At 32.1% G+C, this 21,441-nt stretch overlaps 2 protein-coding genes across 7 annotated transcripts; one reads left to right on the top strand and one right to left on the bottom strand.

The window, feature by feature from the left end:
• Positions 1-1,390: 1,390 nt before the first annotated feature.
• Positions 1,391-5,414, top strand: LOC137813455 (scarecrow-like protein 1). Of its 3 annotated transcripts, XM_068615716.1 has the most exons (4): positions 1,499-1,712; positions 2,093-2,237; positions 3,252-3,314; positions 3,413-5,414. In XM_068615716.1, the coding sequence occupies exon 4, from the start codon at positions 3,452-3,454 to the stop codon at positions 5,225-5,227; it is 1,776 nt and encodes a 591-aa protein (XP_068471817.1). In that variant the 5' UTR covers positions 1,499-1,712; positions 2,093-2,237; positions 3,252-3,314; positions 3,413-3,451; the 3' UTR covers positions 5,228-5,414. The 3 variants fall into 3 exon arrangements, with proteins under 3 accessions (XP_068471818.1, XP_068471817.1, XP_068471816.1); XM_068615717.1 differs by lacking the exon at positions 2,093-2,237 and having other exon boundaries at positions 1,391-1,712; XM_068615715.1 differs by lacking the exon at positions 1,499-1,712 and having other exon boundaries at positions 1,771-2,237.
• A 5,791-nt stretch (positions 5,415-11,205) lies between these two features.
• Positions 11,206-21,441, bottom strand: LOC137813454 (small RNA degrading nuclease 5). Of its 4 annotated transcripts, none has more exons than XM_068615710.1 (14): positions 21,316-21,441; positions 20,901-20,957; positions 20,765-20,830; positions 18,658-18,791; positions 18,463-18,575; positions 17,516-17,644; positions 17,357-17,427; positions 16,990-17,049; positions 15,345-15,400; positions 13,957-14,017; positions 13,549-13,816; positions 13,036-13,217; positions 12,654-12,949; positions 11,206-11,540 (listed from the first exon to the last, which is right to left on the bottom strand). In XM_068615710.1, exons 1-14 carry the CDS (start codon positions 21,406-21,408, stop codon positions 11,417-11,419), a joined length of 1,710 nt encoding a protein of 569 aa, XP_068471811.1. In that variant the 5' UTR covers positions 21,409-21,441; the 3' UTR covers positions 11,206-11,416. The 4 variants fall into 4 exon arrangements, with proteins under 4 accessions (XP_068471811.1, XP_068471812.1, XP_068471813.1 ...); XM_068615711.1 differs by having other exon boundaries at positions 21,350-21,441; XM_068615712.1 differs by having other exon boundaries at positions 20,765-20,820; positions 21,316-21,430.

The following is a 21,441-nucleotide window of genomic DNA, read 5'->3' as shown; positions in this document are numbered from 1 at the left end:
ATATAAAATTACAAGTGTAAAAATAAGTTCAAACTCATGAGCCAACCTGACTCACCATAGATCTGAGATATGTTTAATTGGAAAAGATTGTTTTTTTTTTAATATGGACCAAATTAACTTGACGCACTTAATTTGCGGGTTAAATGTATTTGAGTGTGGTTAGAGGTGGGTTGACCCAGAACTCAAATGTTATCAACAATGTTTGAATGGTTTAGATAGTCAATTTATTTGTTTGCCCAATTATATAGATTGACACTTTGATTTTCATTTAGGATTTAGGATTTATTTTTAATATCCCTTTATGTTTCAAAGTTTAACAAATCATTTGTTTGGTTTTGATTTTATGCTTAAACAACAAAGTGTTAAAACACAATCTTTTTAAGATCATGTCTGACACAAATGTTTAGTTTCGTCCAATAGACACAGAACACAAGTTCTTTGTTTATTCTTTTCATCTTATAAGTTTTTGTTTGAACATATGTAAGCGTGTATACTTAGTCTGATAAGTTTTTGCTTGTACAAACAATAAGTATACTTCATCCAACGGATGCAAGCCTTGAGTATATTATGGTATACATCAAACTTATGAATTTTACTTTAGGCTTGCAGGGAATGCTCGTTTCTTCATTCTTTCGGGAAGATCTCACAACATTTGTTAACATGAAGATCCATTAAAGAATGTGTTGAAAGTTGTTCCATGCAAACAACTTTCTGGATAAGGCAGGATGTTAGTGTTGTAGAGTCAACCAACTATGTTAGACCCTACATTTTACTCAAAGAAGGAAAGAAATTATTTGCCCAAACCTGTTTATCTCTATTGTGTTCTAAAGGTGTTGCAAAAGCAGTTAAACACAAGTAATGTTAAAGTCAAATGCATTTAATGTGTCTCAAAGCTTTAAGCATGGTTAGAAGAAAAAAAAAACAATTATAGAGGAAGACCGTTGAATCAATTTCAAAGAATTTGCAACACGAACAAAATTGTAAATATTAAACATCTTTGTGAATAAAAAACATTTTCAATTTTCATAATCTTTTAGAATGTATAATATTTTTATCTATAATAAAACATAACTTTTCTTTATAATGAAATGTTCAAACAATACCCAATAATTTATGTATTCCAAACAATACTAATTAGTACTATTTTAAAATATTTCATTTATCTTAAACATATAGAATAAATAAGGCATAATATATATTCACCAAAAATACGCAAGTATATTCATTTAGTAACGCGTCAATTTGTAGGATTCCTTTTCTTCCAAATGTGAACTAAATACTCTATAAAATCTTAAAATGTTTTTGTGTATTTATTATAAAATGTTCTACTTTCACACGTTTTATAGATAATCTTACTCAAATTTCCAAATCCTATCATAAACAATTGCTTGTTGAAAAGATGTGGATTCTCATCCTTTCTCCAAACTGAGGTACTAGAATCATTCAATCCTTTCAATCAATAATTTAATATAAATAAGCTAGTGTGTGCCTTAATTTCGCATTAGGGTTGAAGTTAGAGAAGAGTGAAAAGACACAGTTGCCACTACATTGGTTGCCGAAATATGTGAATCCCACAAGTGGACATTCTTTGCAGTTTGGACCGTCCATGATGGGTATCTATGTCATTGTGTGATCATAGTTTCGTGTGGCCAATGTCTTCGGTCTGAGACAGACAGGTTTCAGTGAATTCCAAGAAGTTTCGTTGATTCTAGGTGGGTTTGTTTTCCACTTGCTTACCATTTTCACTCGGTTCCAGAAGCTAAGATTGTCATCATGATTATCATAAATAGATGAATAAATAAATGGGCATCTTTAGACCATACCAAATGTTCATAAATTCATATTATTTTTTATTAGGGTTACTCCATTGCTCCTAACTTACCACAATTCTTAATTCATTGGAACCTTTAAACTTAAAAGTCTTGTTATCTTTTCCTTCCTTTGTCCACATCTATATTTATTATTATTAGATTTGATTGGTTGTGCATATCAATTCTCAAGTACCTTCTTAGTATATCTTTTGTCTATCTGATTCGTTGCTATTCCACCAATCTCACCTTGCTAAGGAAGCATTTTTCTTTAATATATTAAGGACTCATCAATAGGTTCTCTTGCTTGCCCTTTGGGTTGCCTATAATCAATCTCTCTGCTTCTTGGTCAAAAGCCTTAGCCGAGTTTCCGTATCTGTCTCCAGGAGCATCATCATCATCATCCTCATCTGTTTGAAGTTTCACTAGGTACCCTTTATCTTTTGTTTGATTTCTACCTCTAGAATCTTGTTCATGTGGTTCACTTTTTGTAAATTGGGTGGCTCTTAATAAGGGGTATCGGTTACAATTCTTGTGTTTAATTGTTGGTTGAATTAAACCAAGAGTAGAGAAAAAATGTCCTTACTTTATAGTTTCTGAATTCAGTGTTTTTTCAGGGACTATTTAACTTTTCCTATCATGGGTTGGTTCTCCAAAAATATTTTTTTCACTTCATCTTTTTCTGTTTCTGCATTTGCAACAAAGGTGGATTTTGGAAGGGAGTTTTGTTGTCTTAAAATAACGTTGTTTCGTCGCAGTGGATCCTTTAACCCCTTAATTTCTCATATGAAAAACACAAAGTGATTGGTTGACTAACTGTTCTTGAAAGTCTCATGCTTTTTAAATCAAAATTTGTGTTCCAACCAAGGTACTCCTTTCTTGTGCTTTCTAGTTATTTGAAAAGGCAAATATTTTGTCAATCTCTGTATGAGTCCTCGTTTTTTAGTGCCAGATAAGATTAATGTCTGAAGAATCATCGGTCAATGCAAAAACTTTTGTTTCCTGTGTATTTCCATTTGATTTCAAGAATGCGTTTGGTTATGTTGATTGGATTTAATCCTGTTAGCATCTGCTTTCATTTCACCAGATTGTACACATTGGTTTAAACGAGACTACATCTATTTTTCTCTTCCAAATACTCTGTGTTGCTTGATAAATAGTATCTCTCAAGATTGTCTTTCAACACCTGAATAGCATCGAGTGATTCATGTAGGCGACCTCGTCTTATGATAAGGTTTTTGTTGTTGTTGTTGTCGTCGTCCCAAATATTGTGACTGAAACCACTCTATTAAGAATGAAATTCTTTGCTATGCTGGGTGAAACTTAATCTGCATATAAATTTATGTGGTCAAAGCCAATAACTAAATTTTGTTAATAAGTTGCTTCATATGTTTATAAATGTTTTCTAATGTTGTCTCTTCCCTTTTGTTTCACCAATCTCAGCAAAGATATCCTAGAAGGTTCAACAAGATTTCATCAGTGAGCATCGTTTTACTATTTCTCAAGGTAGGAAAGGGGAGAAAAACATAAAGCCCAGTAGTTTTAATTGATTGCAGATTTTATAGCATCTATCTGACTTTATCTTTGTGATGTTTTGGTTGCAGACTTAAATTTTGTATGTTCTGAGTGAATAAAAGGAGAATATGTCATTGGTTATATCCACGGAATTGGCTGATACATCGTATGGGAATGCCAAGCTCTACACACTAAAGGGAACTGATGTTACACCTGATCTGTCCTCCCACAATTTTGTTCCAGATAAGCACAGAAACATGTATATCACAGATTCTTACTCCAGTGAGAATTATGAAAAGTACTTCCGTTATTCACCATCAGAAGAACTGATAGAACCGTCTAGTTCCAGCATATCAGGAAATTCAGTTCACCCTGATGGTGCCTCTTCTTACCTGCTCAGAGCTAGTTCAGGAGCTTCTGTGATTGTTAATAACCCATTTGACACTCGTATCCTGTCTACAAGGCGTCGCAATGCCTATCAGTCCAATTTTGAATCAGATTTCGTGGAAAATAGGAGCCCTGATAGCCTTGACTTTGATGGTGAAATGAGATTAAAACTACAAGAATTGGAGAGGGTTTTGTTTTCTGATGAAGAAGAGGAGGAGGAAGATATATTTGAGACTGTCCAAAGCATGGAGATTGATCCTGACTTGGCCGAGTGGGCCAATCCGCTTCAAGATATGCTACTTCATGACTCACCAAAGGAGTCCTCATCCTCAGATTCTTCCAATATTAGCAGCATAAGTAGCACTACCAAAGAAACTTCACAAAACTCTTCCCAGACCCCCAAACAATTACTCTGTGATTGTGCTAGAGCACTTTCAGAAGGAAATGAAGAGCAAGCCACATCTATGATAAACAATCTCAGGCAAATGGTCTCAATTCAGGGGGAACCTTCTCAAAGAATTGCAGCCTACATGGTGGAAGGGCTTGTAGCTCGTGTTGCTTCATCTGGAAAATGCATCTATCAAGCATTGAGATGCAAAGAACCTCCTTCTTCAGATCGCCTGGCAGCTATGCAGATCCTATTTGAGGTCTGCCCGTGTTTTAAATTTGGATACATTGCTGCAAATGGCGCCATAGCTGAGGCTGTTAGAGATGAAAAGAAGGTTCACATAATAGACTTTGACATCAGCCAAGGAACTCAGTACATAACTCTAATACAAACACTTGCATCAATGCCAGGTAGACCACATCATGTGAGATTAACTGGGGTGGATGATCCTGAGACTGTGCAGCGCTCCATTGGTGGCATGAGCATCATAGGACAAAGGCTTGAAAAGCTGGCAGAGGAACTTGGATTGCCATTTGAGTTTCAAGCAGTGGCTTCAAAGACCTCAATTGTCTCACCATCAATGCTCAACTGTCGTCCAGGTGAAGCACTTGTGGTGAACTTTGCATTCCAGCTTCATCACATGCGTGATGAAACTGTATCCACAGTGAACGAGAGAGACCAACTTCTTCGCATGGTTAAGTGCTTGAATCCAAAACTTGTGACAATTGTGGAGCAGGACATGAACACCAACACCTCCCCTTTTCTCCAAAGATTTGTTGAAGCATACAATTACTACTCTGCTGTGTTTGACACACTTGATGCAACTCTACCAAGGGAGAGCCAGGACAGGATGAATGTTGAAAGGCAATGTTTGGCAAAGGACATTGTCAACATTGTGGCTTGTGAGGGGGAGGATCGAATAGAACGGTATGAAGTCGCCGGAAAGTGGAGGGCAAGGTTGACAATGGCTGGCTTCACTCCATCCCCAATGAGCACAAATGTGAGAGAAGCAATTAGGAAACTGATTATTAAGCAGTACTGTGACAGGTTCAAGATAAAGGAGGAAATGGGAGCACTTCATTTTGGGTGGGAAGACAAAAACTTAATTGTTGCTTCAGCATGGAAGTGACCCACATAAATTCTTTATTGCATGAGACTCATTGTAGTGTTAATGTATTATTTGTTTGCTTGTTTAGTCTGTATCTATATGTTTATGCTTGGTTCAAACTCTGATGTATACTACTAACGTGCAGCTTATGCTGATACAAACCTTGGATGAAGGTAAATGGGGATATCACACATGAAACAATTATCAATTCTCAGCCTTCTATTCACATAATTTCTAGTTAGATATCCGGTTAAAGTTAGTCTTTGTTCATGGTGATTAATTGATTTTAACAAAGTTCATACCAAATTCTGCTTCTATTCAGTTTTCCTAAAGTTTTTTCTGTCACATTCCTGTTACTCCCACGCAAAACTTTGAGTAACTAAAGATAGGAAAAATGATATTTTTATAACTTCAAATCGAAATTCACTAGTTAGTTTATTAGTGTAATTTGATGAGTTATAATTTGCTGCAGATTGTTTAAATAATTATTTAAATATTTAAAAATACTATTTTTATGATTTTTTTACTTTCATTAATCAATTACTAAACTGAATTATGTATTTTATTATTATAATAAGTTTGAATGTTCAAGTTTTTTTATAATATGGATTATTCCTTAAATTTCAAGTTTATGACATTTTTTATTCAATAAAACATTATTAATCAGGTAATTAAGTAAACTTCCTATTCAAATGTTTAATTTATTAATCACTGATAATTAAATGAATAATTTTAAGCAGAAGCAGAATTTGGGGCACTTTCATATTTTGACCTTATTTTTAAGTCATATACAGTCCTAACTTTATTTAAGTTCCCAGCCTTTCTAAGTTGTCAAAATTAATCGAAAGCGACTTGTGGGTTAGCTTCCATGTTTCAATCAAATGTTGATCAGCCAGGATCACGTTGGATTTGGATTAGTGAGTTTAGTTTCCATGGACATGTGGATAGCATATATTGAGCCCTAATAAATGCTTTGATTGTTCCCATATCATCAAGTGGTTATGGAAATTATTTTTATTTCACAAATTTTCAAATAACTTGTAACTTTTAAGAGAAAACAATAAATTAAACATGGTTAGAATGACTTAAAATATAACCTCAAAGTCAATTATGAGGTTTTAGTATTAAAGGAACAAGCTACTTAAAAAATCAACACTTATAAGTCTAAGAAATCAATATACTACATTTAATCCAAAACTTCAAGATAATATATTTGGGTGTCTTCTAACACCTTTTAACATCTTCTATTCTTCCAATTGAGTTACAAGTCAATCAATGATGTTTTTCTCTCAATCTTGCACACTGGGGTTGTGCTTCAAGCCTCCTGAATAACCTAATTTGTTTGGACTTGAGCGACTTCTTGCTTGGGTGCTAATGGGCTCATTTGACGAGTAAAACATAAAAACACCCAACGTTACTAGCGCTATCTCGCTCAAGCGAGATTCTACTTGCTTGAGCAAGATCCACTGGTGTCATCTTAGCTTTTTACGAATTTGGGCAGCTTTGTTGAGTGTTGATGCATTCCAACTTTCTCTTTTTAGCTTTGTATATTTTCCTTTTGCTCAACTGTCTCCATTCTTCCCTAAGAATCCTGAAATTAACACATAGGAATAAATCGTTCTTATTCAAATTAAAATCATAAAATTTGTAAAAATGTATAAATTCATAAATTAAGGGTATTTTATACATATTTTAGCAATTAATACTCATAAGTACCTATATTTTATGAAATATTACTAAAATTTGGCACTTATCAGCCTTACTGATATCAATAAATCTACATTTTATAAATTTTAATTAATATAAGACTTAATTGTTGCTAATATTTTTTCAACTTGTAGAAGTCACTCACAAATCTGTTAGTCATTTTTCCTTGTTGTTCTTTTGTGTTCATTACATAAGAAAAAACTATCACCTTAGCAATTAGGAATACATTAGACATATAAGTTTTCTTATTATTGCATTTCATTTGTTATATAATTCAATATTAACAAATTTAATGATTACTAACATGTAATGTTCACATCATATGAAGAGCCAAAAGTGTGGGTATTAAGTAATGAGGCACATATATATTATATACACAAATATTAGGGCCTCATTGAGGAGGTAAAATATATCAGGAAAAAATAATAACTTCATTAAACCAAAATTAGTGTTGGATTGACTTTCAAATCTTTTTCACAAAAGTCTCCTTTCTTGAAATTCTTTTAAAACTTCATTAACATAAAAAAACTAAATGCAATTATAAGTGGTAGCAAGATTGTCACAAGAATTGGTTAAGGCACAAATACAAAGAGAAAGAAAAAGAAAGATTCATTATTATCCTATATCCAGTCTTAATAATTCAACTAAAGAATTGATGGTTTCACTAACTTTCAAAGTTAATACAAAAAAAATTAACTTCTAAACAACTTCAATGGGATATACACTATAATAGGATATCATCCTCTATTAACTCTTGAACAGAAAGAATGTATGCCTATCAACTCTTGACACACCTCAAGAGGATCTCAACCTTTATCAACTCTTTATCACCCAAGAGGATATATGTCTTATCAACTCTTGTTTACAACAGAAAACATTGATACCAAGAGGATATTAGCCCTGACAACTCTTACAATCCAAGAGGATATATAACTTATCAACTCTTGATCACCAAAAATAACAACAAAAATTACAAACCACTACTGGAACACTCCAACAAAAAAGAAGAAAGAGTTTACCAATATTATTCACAACAGAAGCTCTCAAGGGAACAACAACAATAACACAACCTTTATCAAATATTTGATTGTATTTTAAATCTATATAACTGAAAATGAGCATTTGAAAACTCTCAATTTTATCACTCATAATACACTTTTCAATTCATAATACTATTGTTAAAGAATGAGAAAAAATGTTATATTTATAGTGATTCGAAGGCATTAATTAAAAAGTAAGACTAATGCTTTTAATCGATTATTATTAGTGTTAATAGATTATTCTTTGAAAATAAGTTATAACAACTTTTATTTTAATCAATTAAAACCAATGTTAATCAATTAAATAACTAAAACAAGTTTTCACAACTCTTTAGTTTAATTGATTAAAAGAAATATAATCAATTATTTTATTCTTGACCTCTTCAAGAACAGTTTAATCGACTAAACAAGAATGTAATCAATTATAAGCTTTATAAAACCTTTTTAAAAAAATCATATTTCAAAAACATTTTAACTCATTTTGGAAGTGGTTGTGTGCTTTTAATATACACCTTATGTGAAATACTCAAACAACTTTACAACAAAAGTTAAGACACTCTGAGCATCTTCAACTTCTTAATCTTCAATCTTCATCTTCAAAACAGCATCACATGAGACTTGAGCATCTTTAAGTCCTCAAATCTAACAATATACAATTAACTTGAATACCTTAGATATATAAATGTTTATTTCATCTTTTATTGATCAAATAAATATTTGATTTGTATAAATTTAATGACATATCGCATTGAAGGATGAAGTGCTACAATAGATTCAAGAACAATAAACATAATTTTTCTAAGTGTTTGTTGTAAATAATCATGTTAGAATTAATAACTTTGTATAGTTATTAATTGTTATATAGTTGAATACACTAACTTTTACTTTTAATAAAATTTATAATTTTATCTACTACATCATTAAGCTTATATTTCCAAATATTTGTGTGAGATTTTTTTTTTTTTTGCTATATATGTTGAGAAGTGATTAAGTTAAATATATATATTTTTCAAAATCACATTTTTCTATATTGGTTGAAACTATAACGGTGATAGAAATGTTGCTTTTAACGTGGGTTAGAGTCTTAACCAATGTAAAAAAATAACACAAAATGGTGTACATAACATTTTTTTAAAGTTGTTCTATTACGAATATTTAAAAATGACATAGAAAATGAACTTTTTTATAACAATTATTTAATTAACAGATTTTTTTTTTATATTAATTGTCTGTGTCAATGTGGGTTATAGAATTCACATAGAAAATCTAGACTTTTTTTTTATATTATGTGTATATATGTCGATAAAAGAATTACATAAAAAAAATCATTTTTATCATTACAAAAAAAAATCTTATATTATATTTTATCTATTGATATATTTATACTTTGCTTATATAATACTTGTTGAAACAAATTAACGTATCAACTAATCCATGTTAAGGGCTCTACCAAATTATATAATACTTGTTTAAGATAAATCTAAACCTACCTCTAACAAAGATTAATAACATGAAAGAGGAAGAAAAAAAAAAGGCTCTGCATAATTGAAAAGGTTAACCATGCAAAAGGTTACTCTAATCTATTAAAAAAACATCTAAAAAATCTCAAAGTTTTATCTTATTAAAAATGGCAAATTTACCTATAGAGTTGTCTCTACAATTTCCGGTGTAATATATAAAGGAAACCTTCGAGGGATTAGAAGGTAAGAAGTAAACACAAAAAAACATCAATGGTGAAAAGACAAAGTTAAAACCACTTTGATATTTGTTACTGAATCTTTCTAATTTGAAAAGAAAAACATGTAAGTAAAGATGAATGAACCTCTATAAAAACAAATTGTTCCTTATTCACACATTCCTTCGAATATTTTTATAAAAAACTTCAAGATACAAGTCCTAGAGTTACTTTGTAACTTCTATGATCATTTCAAAAAGTTTTCAAAAGTTGAATTAAGTTTTCATTTCAACACTAACACACATTTATGCTTATTAAAGTGTATTCTTTGCATTTCATTTGAAGAAGTTGTATTTTCTACAGTAACACATTATTTATGCCTTTTAAAGTGTATTCTTTGCATTTCATACAGTAGCTACCTTATTTTCTTGCACACAAAAGACCAAGATAAAGTTCAAATTTATCTGTTGCTGCATTTTAAATCTTTGGTATAATTTATTTAAATTTATAAAAATACTATTTTATGATTCCTTTTAACTTACATTAATAAATTATTTTTATTTTATAATATATTTTAATGTACAATTTTATAAATTAATTAATACGTAATTTTATAACAAGCTAAAATATTTTTTTTTTAAAATAAACAACCATACACCACTGGGTAAATAAACTATTTATCTATAACAATAATATAAGAAATTATTCTAGTCAGTGAATATGTTGACAAGTTCATTCTGGGCCATATCAATTTCAACCTCAACCTGTATCTTATCATCTTTTAAATTTTCTAAAACTACCTTTTGAAAATCCAAAATCCAAAATATAATTCAAAGGTAAAAAAAATTCTTTATGGAAAAGGAAATACAAAATAAATAAAAAAAATTCTAAAAAAAGGAAAATCCAAAAATACAAAATTTGAAAATGCACTTTGAAAAAATAAAATCAGAATTCGTAAATGTGTTTCAAAAAAATCAGAACACAATTTGAAAATACATTCCAGAATAAAATTTTCAGAATTGAAGAATGTGTTTCGAGAAATTCAAATCCAAAATACTTTTAAGAAAAGTTCTGAAAAATATATTTTTATCCACACTCTTCTTTCATTTAACTTCTTTTTCTTTATTTCACAAGAGTATTTTCGTTATTTTAAATAGCATATTGAATGTAGGTTGATGTTATGGTGCAGGACAAATTTGCCAAACATATTTCTTCCCAAATTTTATTACTTTCTTTTTCTATTTGGATGACTCGTGCATACAATCTTTAATTGTTATTCTTCAATTTTTATTTAAAAAATTATTCTTTATTTACTTTTTTAACCATTAAATGAAAAAAAAATCCTGTATTTTCCCAAAATTCTATGGATGTTGAGAGTAAAGGAAAGAAATATTTCCAAAAAATAGTTATTAAAGCAAAAATTAATATTAAACTATACCTTATTTAAACAAAATATAGAAATGTTAACACTATATGTTTAAAAATTCAATTTTATGACATTCTTTAAGAAATTTTTATAAATGAAGTAATTAACTGAAGTTCAAAACTAAGCAGGAAATACTGTATCTAAGAATGTATGATGACAAAGTAACTTTAATAGAAGCAGAACTACTTAGTTCAATACATTTGGGCACTTTCATATTTGCCCCCTCTAAGGCCTATACACGTATAACTACTCTAAGGCCTCTGCCACTATATTTACAAAGTTCACAATCAAATTGTGGATACTCGCCACATGTTAACAAAACTTAATTTCAGTTCATTTTGAATTAACTATACTCAATATACTCAATGCTTTATGCCTACAAAACACAATGCTACTTCAGCTTGAGCCTGAAATTCTGCCAAAATGTCCACAATCTTTTCACGACAAAAATTAGGCTCAGTCTGCTCTGCAAGCATTCTCCTCAACCTTCAAAAGGGGGGTGTGGGGGGTCAAACATGTTAAAAAACAAAACATAACATGCAGAATAAACAAACAAAAATGTTAATTCACCAAAAGTCTAACTAAAAATAAGGCAATCATAGGTTTGTTTATGCTCCCATATTAATTGAAAGTTCATGCATAATGGAGTTGTGGACTAGGTTTCATGTTTCAATCAGTAATGTTCATCAGCCAGATCACATTGACAATGGCTAAAGGGTTAATAAATGGTGAGTGGTTTTATGAAAAATTAGGGTGGCCAAGGGCAAAGGACACCATTATGAGTGTCGCCTAGGGTACGATCCTACCAGTGTTAAATGTGAATAATTCCCAAGTAAATTAAGGGGCTTCCACTAAAAAGATGTTTTTTTCTAGCTTAATTCAAGGGTGAACAAGAGGCAAGTTGGGACAAGTTTTCCTATGTCCCTACCCGACTTGAAATTTCCACCGAGGCATTTATTTAAACCCGAACTTTAAAAAAGTATAAAGCTTGAATTAAATTATATAATATTATATGTTTTTTAAAATAAACAAATTGATTATTACCTTAAACAAAATATTATGTTAAACAAAAAAATTTATTACACAATTGTTCAAGAAATTTATATTTTGTAAGAGAAAACAAACATTAAACTGGGTTAAATGACCCCAAACAGGCCAGCAGATTGGTGGAATGAGTTGGTTCATGCTCATCTCTAGCCCAATTATCACAAACAGTTTTCTAACCAACATTTGATAAAATAGAACCCCAGCCATTCAATTTGTTGGCGACTCACCAACTATACAGCACCATTGAATTCAAATGCAAATCAGTTAGTTCAATGTGATCTAAGGCCCATCAAGACATGAGGAATCAACAAGTTACATGAGTAAATCTGGCTCTCAAATTTAACTAGGGTAGGTGGAGAATTTCTAGATTTGGACAAATGAAACTTTTATGGAAATTATGTATGAAATGAGGATTGAGGACTCATGGAAAAATGCATCATTCTAGGGTCATATTAATTTATTCCGACATTATTGTAAGATGGAAAGTGCATAGCAATTAAAACAAATAGAAAGATAGAATACTTGGAATGTAAAAAAGGTAAGCATTTCTACCTGCGGACAATGGCAGTGTCTCCGTGTCCAGTAAAAATTATCATCATAGCATTTGTGGGTAATGACAAATAGAGATTATGAACTCTAGCATCCATGCGAACCAGAATTTCCTTCAGTTCAGCAGGTGCTTTCAACTTGAAGCCTTTCTGTTGATCAGAATTTTTCTGACATGTTTGCAATGCCATCATCTCTGCAAGTCTTTCATTCAAGCTATCAGAATCTTCAGCTTTCTTCTTCAGGTATGAGTGTAGCTCCGAAAACTGTGTCCAGATAAAATGTACCTTGTCATTCTTCACCTAAAACAAAAAACACAAGGCATGAAACGAGACCATAAAGTAGTCATAAATGTTAAACGGAAAGGAAGCCAGCTTATGACATGTACCTCCTTCTTGGTCTTTGCAAGTGCTTCATCATCAGAGATCACTGGAATTGCATTAGAGGACTCGGAGGCATACCGTTTTACTATGGATATATCATCAATCAATGATGAAGTTTTGCCAGACTCACTCAGAATAGAAAGGAACTTTTTCTTTGTAAAGGACGGAGGGGAACCAAAGTCAGGCCCTGTTTCAAGAGGATCACAGCAGTAACGTTAACAACAATATGGCAAACCAAAAGCTTGTTGATAGAAAATTTCTTTATTTTACACTACAGTATAGTCTTCTGTTTCCGATCCCCATTTGTGCTTTGCCAAATTCCTAAATACATCCTATATTTATTATTACCTTGCCGCTATGATGGCTGTACCCTTCACACTAACATAAAAGGGTAACAGCTCTACACGTGATTAAGCAAATCATCTGCTTTTACAGAGTATATACAGAAACTATAATGCATCCAAAACTTCCAACATAAAGATTTCAGCAGCCGCAATAATGCGTGAAGAAGTACTTGCCATTTCTGATCTTCAATAGTGCCAATTCCAGGGTAGCTCTAGCATCTTCAATGCTGTCATGTCCATTCTCTGATTGTTGTATCTCCCTTGCAAGAAATTTCTTAGTAAGAAACCTTAGAGCTTTTTTATGAGATGCTCCTCGGGGGTGTCTGTACAACACTGCTGTGTCTATGATCACGTCATGGGATATCTTCAATGCTAATAAATCATTTTCCAGAGAATGCCCTACAAGGATAGTCTCCTTGTAAACAAACTCTAGGAACAGTTCCTGAAAATGCAAAGCAAAAGAAATTAAATCAGCAAAACAAATAGTTTCAACTTAAATGGTTCAGCAAAGAACCAGAGGTCTGAGCCTATTAGCCGAAATAAGACAAAAGACCCAAATCAAGATAACCCAAGTAATTGAACCTGAATGTCTCTAAGACTTGTTGTCACCCCATCTAACATCTCAGGCGTTATTCCACTAAATCTGCACAACATAATTATTACTTGATGCACACAATTTAGTTCCAAATCCAGTGAAAAGAAATATATCATACAGAACAATTTCAACCTTTTTTTTAGATTAAACTTATTTTCTGGTTTTCTACTGCTTTGCTTTAATTGCAAATAGATAAGAGTATCCCACCAAGACCAAACAACAACATATAATACTCAATCTATTTAGGGGTTTCTAGCTCTAGAAAGTTGACAACATTCTGATATGTTCCTCTCAGTATTTTCTAAGGATCATTAGGGTACCTAACAATATCAATTTAATCTATTCATTTTCATAAAAAAGGAGTCAATCCCGTATAAGATGGAAACCAAACCCCCAAGCCTCATCTTATGCAATAACACAATGTTTGGTTGGAGAGTACTGAAAGTAAGAGGAGGGAGGGATTTTGTAGAAGGGACGTTTAATATTTTCTCCCTTGAATATTGGGGGATTTGGAGGAGATTTAAAACATTTTAATTATAATGACTAAAATATCCTAAGAATGTTTTGAAATTTAAATTTATAAGGGTACAAAGGAAAACTAACTTTTAAAAACCCTCCCCTACCATTGTTAACCAAACAAGAAAAGGACTACCTTCTCTCCCCTCCTATAAACTAAACAGTCCCCTATGCAAATAACAACCTTACGAGAAGATTTTACAAAGAGAAAAGACAGTGAAGGTCTCAGAACAGAATTACTCCCATCAGAAGGGAAAAATAAAAAAAGACAAATGTTACACATAATAGATAATTCACCCACTCCCCGGATTACCGATAGCTTTCCTTCGCATTAGAACTTTGAACCAGTGAATGGCTGTATGGGTGACTTCTAATTTTTGTAGAACTTACAGATGTGAAAAAAAAAAATCATTTTAACTAATAAGAAATATATATAATTCATGTAAAAAAAGTAAAAAAAACAAAAAGTACCTTCAGATTAGAAATCATTTGAGATTAGAAGTATCTCAGATTTAAGATGAAAATAAAAATTTTAATTTAAAAAGATAAATTTAAATGCAATTAAAGCTGAGAATTGAGAGGAAACGTCTTAATGCAAAAATGAAAATTTGAAAAAAATTAATAATTCAAGAATTTTTTTGACTATATAAAAGCAAGTGCTAAATAAGGGTGAAAACATGTGTCATGTGGAAAAATACATTAAAGAGATATCCTCAAATTGAAAAATAGGTACTCAAATTTATAATATGGGTGTTGATTAGATCAACTTATGAATCTATTAAGCAATAGCATTTTTAATTTCCAATATTAAATAGTGAGCTTATACAGGTACACTACTGATACTCAAACAACAACTTACCTTGTGTTGTAGTCAGTGATAGCATTTGACGGTTTAACCAATTTATCTATCAAAACCTGAAAAGATAAATCTTAGAAATTAAGCCATCACTGTACAAGAAAAAGATCCCAATTTTAAAGAATTGACCGAGTCTCAATATGTAACTTGGTTATTTCAATTTCTTAAAGATTGTAGATAAAACAGAAAAAAAGACAATCAAAACAGAATCTCTAAACAACAGCATTTAGTCTTTTCCAGACAAATATGGGTAGCTTCACTAACAATTAAAAAGTTATGTTTTTTTCTAATGGCCAAAACAAAAGAACAGAGTTGTTAAAAATGCAATGACAAGCAACATAACATAGAGTTTTGTTAAGAAGCGTTCTCAGGTAACAACTTCCTATTTATCTACTGCACACTATAATGCCACTGCTGCAGAGGAGCATTGGGAGCAGCCTTGTGAAACTATTTATTTTGCTGTCAAAAACTGTTTTGAAGGAGTAGAATCACTACCACATATTATGGCTGCTAACATAGACAACCACATATTATGGCTGCTAACATAGACAACCACAAATTTTTTAGCTGCTATTCTTTCACAAATAAAAATGTACAGTTTATTCATTCAAATTTGCTCACCATTCGAGCCTTTTTTGGGTATTTTTCTCATACTCCCCATACTCCCGTGTTTGACATCTGATTTGGGATAACACCTTTTTCTCACCCTTCACTAGTATTTGAGTGTGAAAAGAATAGACACTTGGCTACAGCCGACCTCCATATCTGCCACTGAACCTGCACTCCCAGCATCATTTCAGGCAAATCCCAAATTTTACTCGGCGTCTTTGTTTTTCCATGTCAAGTTAAGAGTGGCAGGGCCTCATCTGTTCTATTATTTTTATTTTCAGACAGTTCTTGATGTGGTTCTAAGAGGTCCCTATTTGATTCATCATATGTTCCTCGACCATTTGTCACGTATGTACTAAGCTCAAGCCTGAGTTTTGAATATTAATTATAAAATGATGATTGTTCATCCGATGAAGAGCAGATTGTGGAAGATGAGCATGAGCTGAATGAAGCATTGGATTTGGATGAAAACTTGGTTCCAGTCCAAGTTGAGGAGGATTAGTCTTTACAAAAGAATGATTTAGACATGACTGATTTGAATGGTGAAGCAGATGAAAATGATGGAGTTGAAAGTTTCTAAGCAGATTGTGAATTTAACTTACAAGATTATTTGGTATAGCTGGAGTATTATTTTGTTATTGTTTTGTAACTATGAAGGAGTTACTCTGATTTAACTAGGATGTGGTGTTTAATGATGTATCGTTTTATATTATGAAGTTAAATTGTGAATTTTAAGTGAGATATAATGATTTTTTGGGTATATATATAAATTTCATAAAATTTGTAAGATCTTACAATCCGTGTTACAATCTTCTAATTTATGATTCATATTTCCCTTTCCGATCTTGAGTAAGATCTCAATTTTGACTACCATGATCTCAATGGAAATAGATACATAGAAACAAACACAAGAAATAGAAATTAGAATATTCATAAATATTTATTAAAATTTTAAAAATAATGACCATTCCTCTTAAAATCAGTGATAGATGCATTACTTCACAAAAAGCTAGTTCAGAAAAAAAAAATCAGTGAATACCTGTCCTTTGACATCCACTAGACTAATTCTTGTGAGCTCAAAACCTTCACTTGTTATGCACTAAGCAAATGGTAAAAGTAGATTGATCAGAATAGCATATTTCCAGGATATACATAAAAAATGTCATAACTACTTTAATTTGTCTCAATATAAAATGAAGTTCTTGGCCATGTATGCCAATAAAACGACAGTCAGTCAGTATAATTTTAAACTATGCTGGAATAACTTGCAGTCCATGCATCACATGTTAAATGCATTTAGTTCTCAGAGGAATTGTAAAAATATGGACAAGTAATCATCCACAACTTCATTTCTCAGTGATAAAAACAGCATTAGCTTTAAACCAAACTGGTATTGATTAACTTACCATCTCACAATCAAGTGCCAACATCTCATAAAAAGGAGATCCTGAAGGTGCAGGCAAAGTAGAAAGAAAACCTGTAAACAATTGGGCATAAAAAAAACTTGTCCAGTAAGAAAAAATTCATAAAGATACACATATAATCAGTAGCCGAGTAAAAATCACCTGGTTGATTAAAAGAATATCCATTCTCTTCCAGCTCTTTCTCAGTTAGTGTATAGTATGTAACAGGGAAAGGTATGTCTTTAGTAAGCTCAGTAAATGATAGACTGTCTGTATCACGACAACCTTCTTCTGCATCAAGATGGAATTTAAGTTTGAATGATAGCAATGCATTCAAGTTTGTGGCCATAAAGAACAGCTCAAATAAAGTTGCTCCAAGTGGAAAAACAACACACAATAGGATTTAGTTTGAATTGTCATATTCAAAAACTTTTTTGTTTAGTTTATAGGATAGTAATCTTAAAATGAATTCAAAATTAAGAGAAATGAAATCTCACGTACTTACATCACAATTGAGAGTGAAACATGAGAAAAGTTACAAAACATATATCAGTGGTATGAGTGCATATATCATAAGTCAGAAAAAATCCTAACGCCAAGAAGCCTACTTTCCTTGCTAACTTAACAGGGATTCCATTCTTATAAACAATCATGTGAATATATATTCATAAACATTGTAAAGTATTTATAAGAAAATACCATAAACCATCACCGTCAATTTTATGTCAAGTATAACGAAGAAGTTTATTGGTTCCCCACCCCCCAAATATTACAGATATACAATCCAAAAGACAAGCCATCCTAGGAAATTTGAATTTGATATCTTACTTTTTCAACTCATCGGTCAATATGCATCAATTGTACACAATAATTAAGCAGAAAGGATTCCAGATTAAAGCTATTTCCTTTTGCTGTGTTACCAAACTCTTTAAGAATTAAGTAGTTGGCAAAATACAGGGACTGATATAAACAACTTGAGGACTTCAGGTTCCAGACAAGATAACATTTTAGGAAATTGCCACTCCAGGAATTTTTGTATCAATAACTAGAACCTCAAATTCAACACATATTAAGAGACATTTGCATATATTGGTTTGAATAATGAAAACCTTGATGAGATGTAAGAGCAGGTTTCCTCATAAGTGAACTGTTCTCATCCCTTTTTCTTTTCATCTTGCATGTTAGGAGTGCATCTATCGTCTGCATACTATCTGACACACAGCTAGCCAGGGAGAGAAAAAAGAAAAGTTTAAGTAAGAGGAACAACATTTTGAAGGAAACAAGTAAATACATTTTCTACACACCTAAGAGCCAGGACAGGCCTTGGTTTGCCACAGATTTTTTTTATATTACGAAGCATTTTGGACAGCGACAAGAACAAAGCTGCATCTAGGCCTGGCATATAGACCATAACCACTTTGGGAATAAGAGGTTTATTCTGCAAATAATGAGTGATATATTAGTGATACTGGCAAAATAAAATGTGATATGCCATATGGATACAAATCGAAGGTCTAAAAATCAAAAGGTCTGTAGCTATTTTTAAACTGACAAGAGTGATCAACTATTTTTTTTATGTATAGGATCAGCCAATATATATTTAATATTAACTTAAAGCTTTTTAGGGTAGTCTAACAACCTTTTCCAAATTGAATGACATGCTTGCTTAAACAAGCATAAAGATTGATAAAATTAATCCTTTTGTTAAACTAACATAAAACTAGTCCTATGAAACATTCAAAGCCAGTTAGAGGCCCCAGAAAATCAATGTTAAAGCAGAACCACAAAACTGCAAAGACCATAACTCACTCAACATAGAGAAACAAATGAAGATGTAGAACATTTTACTGCAAAATGTAGCCAAATACCAAAGAAAATTCAGACCACTACCAGTGAAACAGAGAAAGAATGCTGTTACGAATGTTCACTGTCTATGTCCCTCATTACTAATATCATCTAGTAGGAAGGGAGAGACCCCCATTATATGATTAGGTCCTGCCACCAGATTTAGTAGTTGCTTATTATAAGTGGCATTTACAGGTCATATATACCAAAGGATGTTGTTGGCAACAGGTTACAGGAATCAAAACTAAGACTTTCAAGCAAATGCTTTGATCCTAACCAAATTTTTATTAGTCCCTATTTTTTATTTCTAAAATCAAGCTCGTCTTCTAGTAATGCATCCATAGAAGCAATAATTGGATGATGTGCAACCTCCGGGTACTTTCTTTCTCTCCAGAATAACAATAATGTATCAAAGAGCTAAAAGAATATTTGCCAACATTCCTCCAATAAAAAGAATATCCTATGTTGCAAAGCATATTATACTGAATGAGTAAATTAAGATACATCATTAACAAGTGCAGAAATAGAATAAATTTATACTTGGTTTGTTATCACATTAATACTTGAAATTTTTCAACGAAAATCTCCCATAAATGATACTTAAAACAAAGAAAAACACTTTTTTTTGTTTACATTCATCTTTGCTTTCCCTCTCCTTTGTCACTGTTTTAAATGGTGACCCGTAGTGACTGCTATAAGTGAGATAGCTCATAGCGGGATAGCCACTATTCTGAAAAAATTTACATAGTTTATGTATATACATATATATCCTCAAATTCTGAAAAAGCTACATGAAATTCACAACATTCCTAAATAACAATAAAAAGCAGCAGGTGCCTTAAATAAGCACACAAGTGTATCCGAACAAATGTCAAATATAAGTTTCCTAGATAAGAATCATCAATCCACATCTTCTAAATCATGTCTTCTTTATCATTCTCACTATTATTACAGATGGAGATTTCATTCTTTGAAATCAAAATCTAAAATAGCCCTCCCGAAAAGCCCAATGCCTCTGTTCAGAGGGTTTTCTTTGTAGAATCACATAGTGCTGCTATCCCATCTGCTGCATCTGCTATTTACCGCTAAACTAAACCGCTCAATTACGATGCCATAGTGGCACTATAGTACACTATTTAAAACCCTGTCTCTGCCATTGTCTATCTCATATATCTACAAATGTTTCTTTCATTGTTGCATTTTCCCTCCCACAACTCTTTACACCAAGGCAAAACTGCCCAACTAGCTGAGCTTGCCACTGCTGATGTGACCAGGTGCCCCCATGTGCTGATCAGTGGTTCATTTTGTCTGTGTCCATCTGAACAGTGAGTGCTAGCGTGTCCAATGACAATATTTTTGCAACACCCGGCCATAAAAGAGACTTGGTTTGTCACTTCACAGTGGCTGTTTACCTTGCTATCCCAGTATTAACATGATACAACTCACACAGTTCCCACAACCACGGAAGCCGTTTGGAATACAAGAGCTAAAAAGCTAGAAATAAACCTTTTTTTTATCATATTTCCTTTTGAACGGGTATTTGTTGAAATAAAAGATAATTAGTACCTTAATAAAAACCCATGACGGCATAAATCCTTCACCAAGCACCCAAGTTACAAGTCCTTGAATATCCTGCTTCACCATCTCAGTCATGACTACTTTTGATTCAAATTTCAATTCACCAATGCTTGCAAAAACTTACCTTTAGATCAAGAATTGAATTATCTTCTGGAGAATTGAAAACAACATCTGCCTTGCCCTGCAAAAGCACAACGATTAATCAACTCCTTTTAATTATACACCAAGAAACAAACAGCACAAACATAACAAGGAAAACTTATTGGCAGTTTAGAACAACATTTCAAGCGACAATATAACTGTACCTGTTCACAGCAAAACACACAACTACTTAACAACAACAGAAAATGAAAAAGAAGACAAAAAAACAGCACGTCCTCCTTATTGAAACCACATTTTGATTATTATTTTTCTTTATAAAAGCTCAGACATAAGATACATGAGAGGAACACGAAAACAAAAGCTTCTCCTGAAGAAGTTAAGAAATATAGAAAGAAGAAATTGATTGAAAAGGAAAAAAAAAAGATATGAAAATGTACTTCGGGTCCATAAACATCGTAGAACAAGCCGCACTTTTTGTTAGCAGTAGAATCATCTTCTTCAACGCTGAGGAAGGCTTCAGAGGAACTCATTCTCTCTGCGGCTTCTACTTCTACTTGGGGTAT

This window comes from Phaseolus vulgaris, chromosome 1, assembly GCF_000499845.2.
Source record: "Phaseolus vulgaris cultivar G19833 chromosome 1, P. vulgaris v2.0, whole genome shotgun sequence".
Lineage (NCBI taxonomy): Eukaryota > Viridiplantae > Streptophyta > Magnoliopsida > Fabales > Fabaceae > Phaseolus > Phaseolus vulgaris.
The sequence above is the reverse complement of the archived record's forward strand: the minus strand, read 5'-3'. Positions and strand labels throughout refer to the sequence as shown.

Bases quoted from the DNA above. Each gene is read 5' to 3' on its own strand.
- LOC137813455 (XM_068615717.1), top strand. From the start codon at position 3,452: ATGTCATTGGTTATATCCACGGAATTGGCTGATACATCGTATGGGAAT.
- LOC137813454 (XM_068615710.1), bottom strand. From the start codon at position 21,408: ATGAGTTCCTCTGAAGCCTTCCTCAGCGTTGAAGAAGATGATTCTACT. The intron at 20,958-21,315 runs GTACATTTTCAT...GTGCTTTTGCAG, and splicing joins ACGATGTTTATGGACCCGAA to GGCAAGGCAGATGTTGTTTT. The intron at 14,018-15,344 runs GTAAGTTGTTGT...TATGTTGTGCAG, and splicing joins ATCACTGACTACAACACAAG to ATTTAGTGGAATAACGCCTG.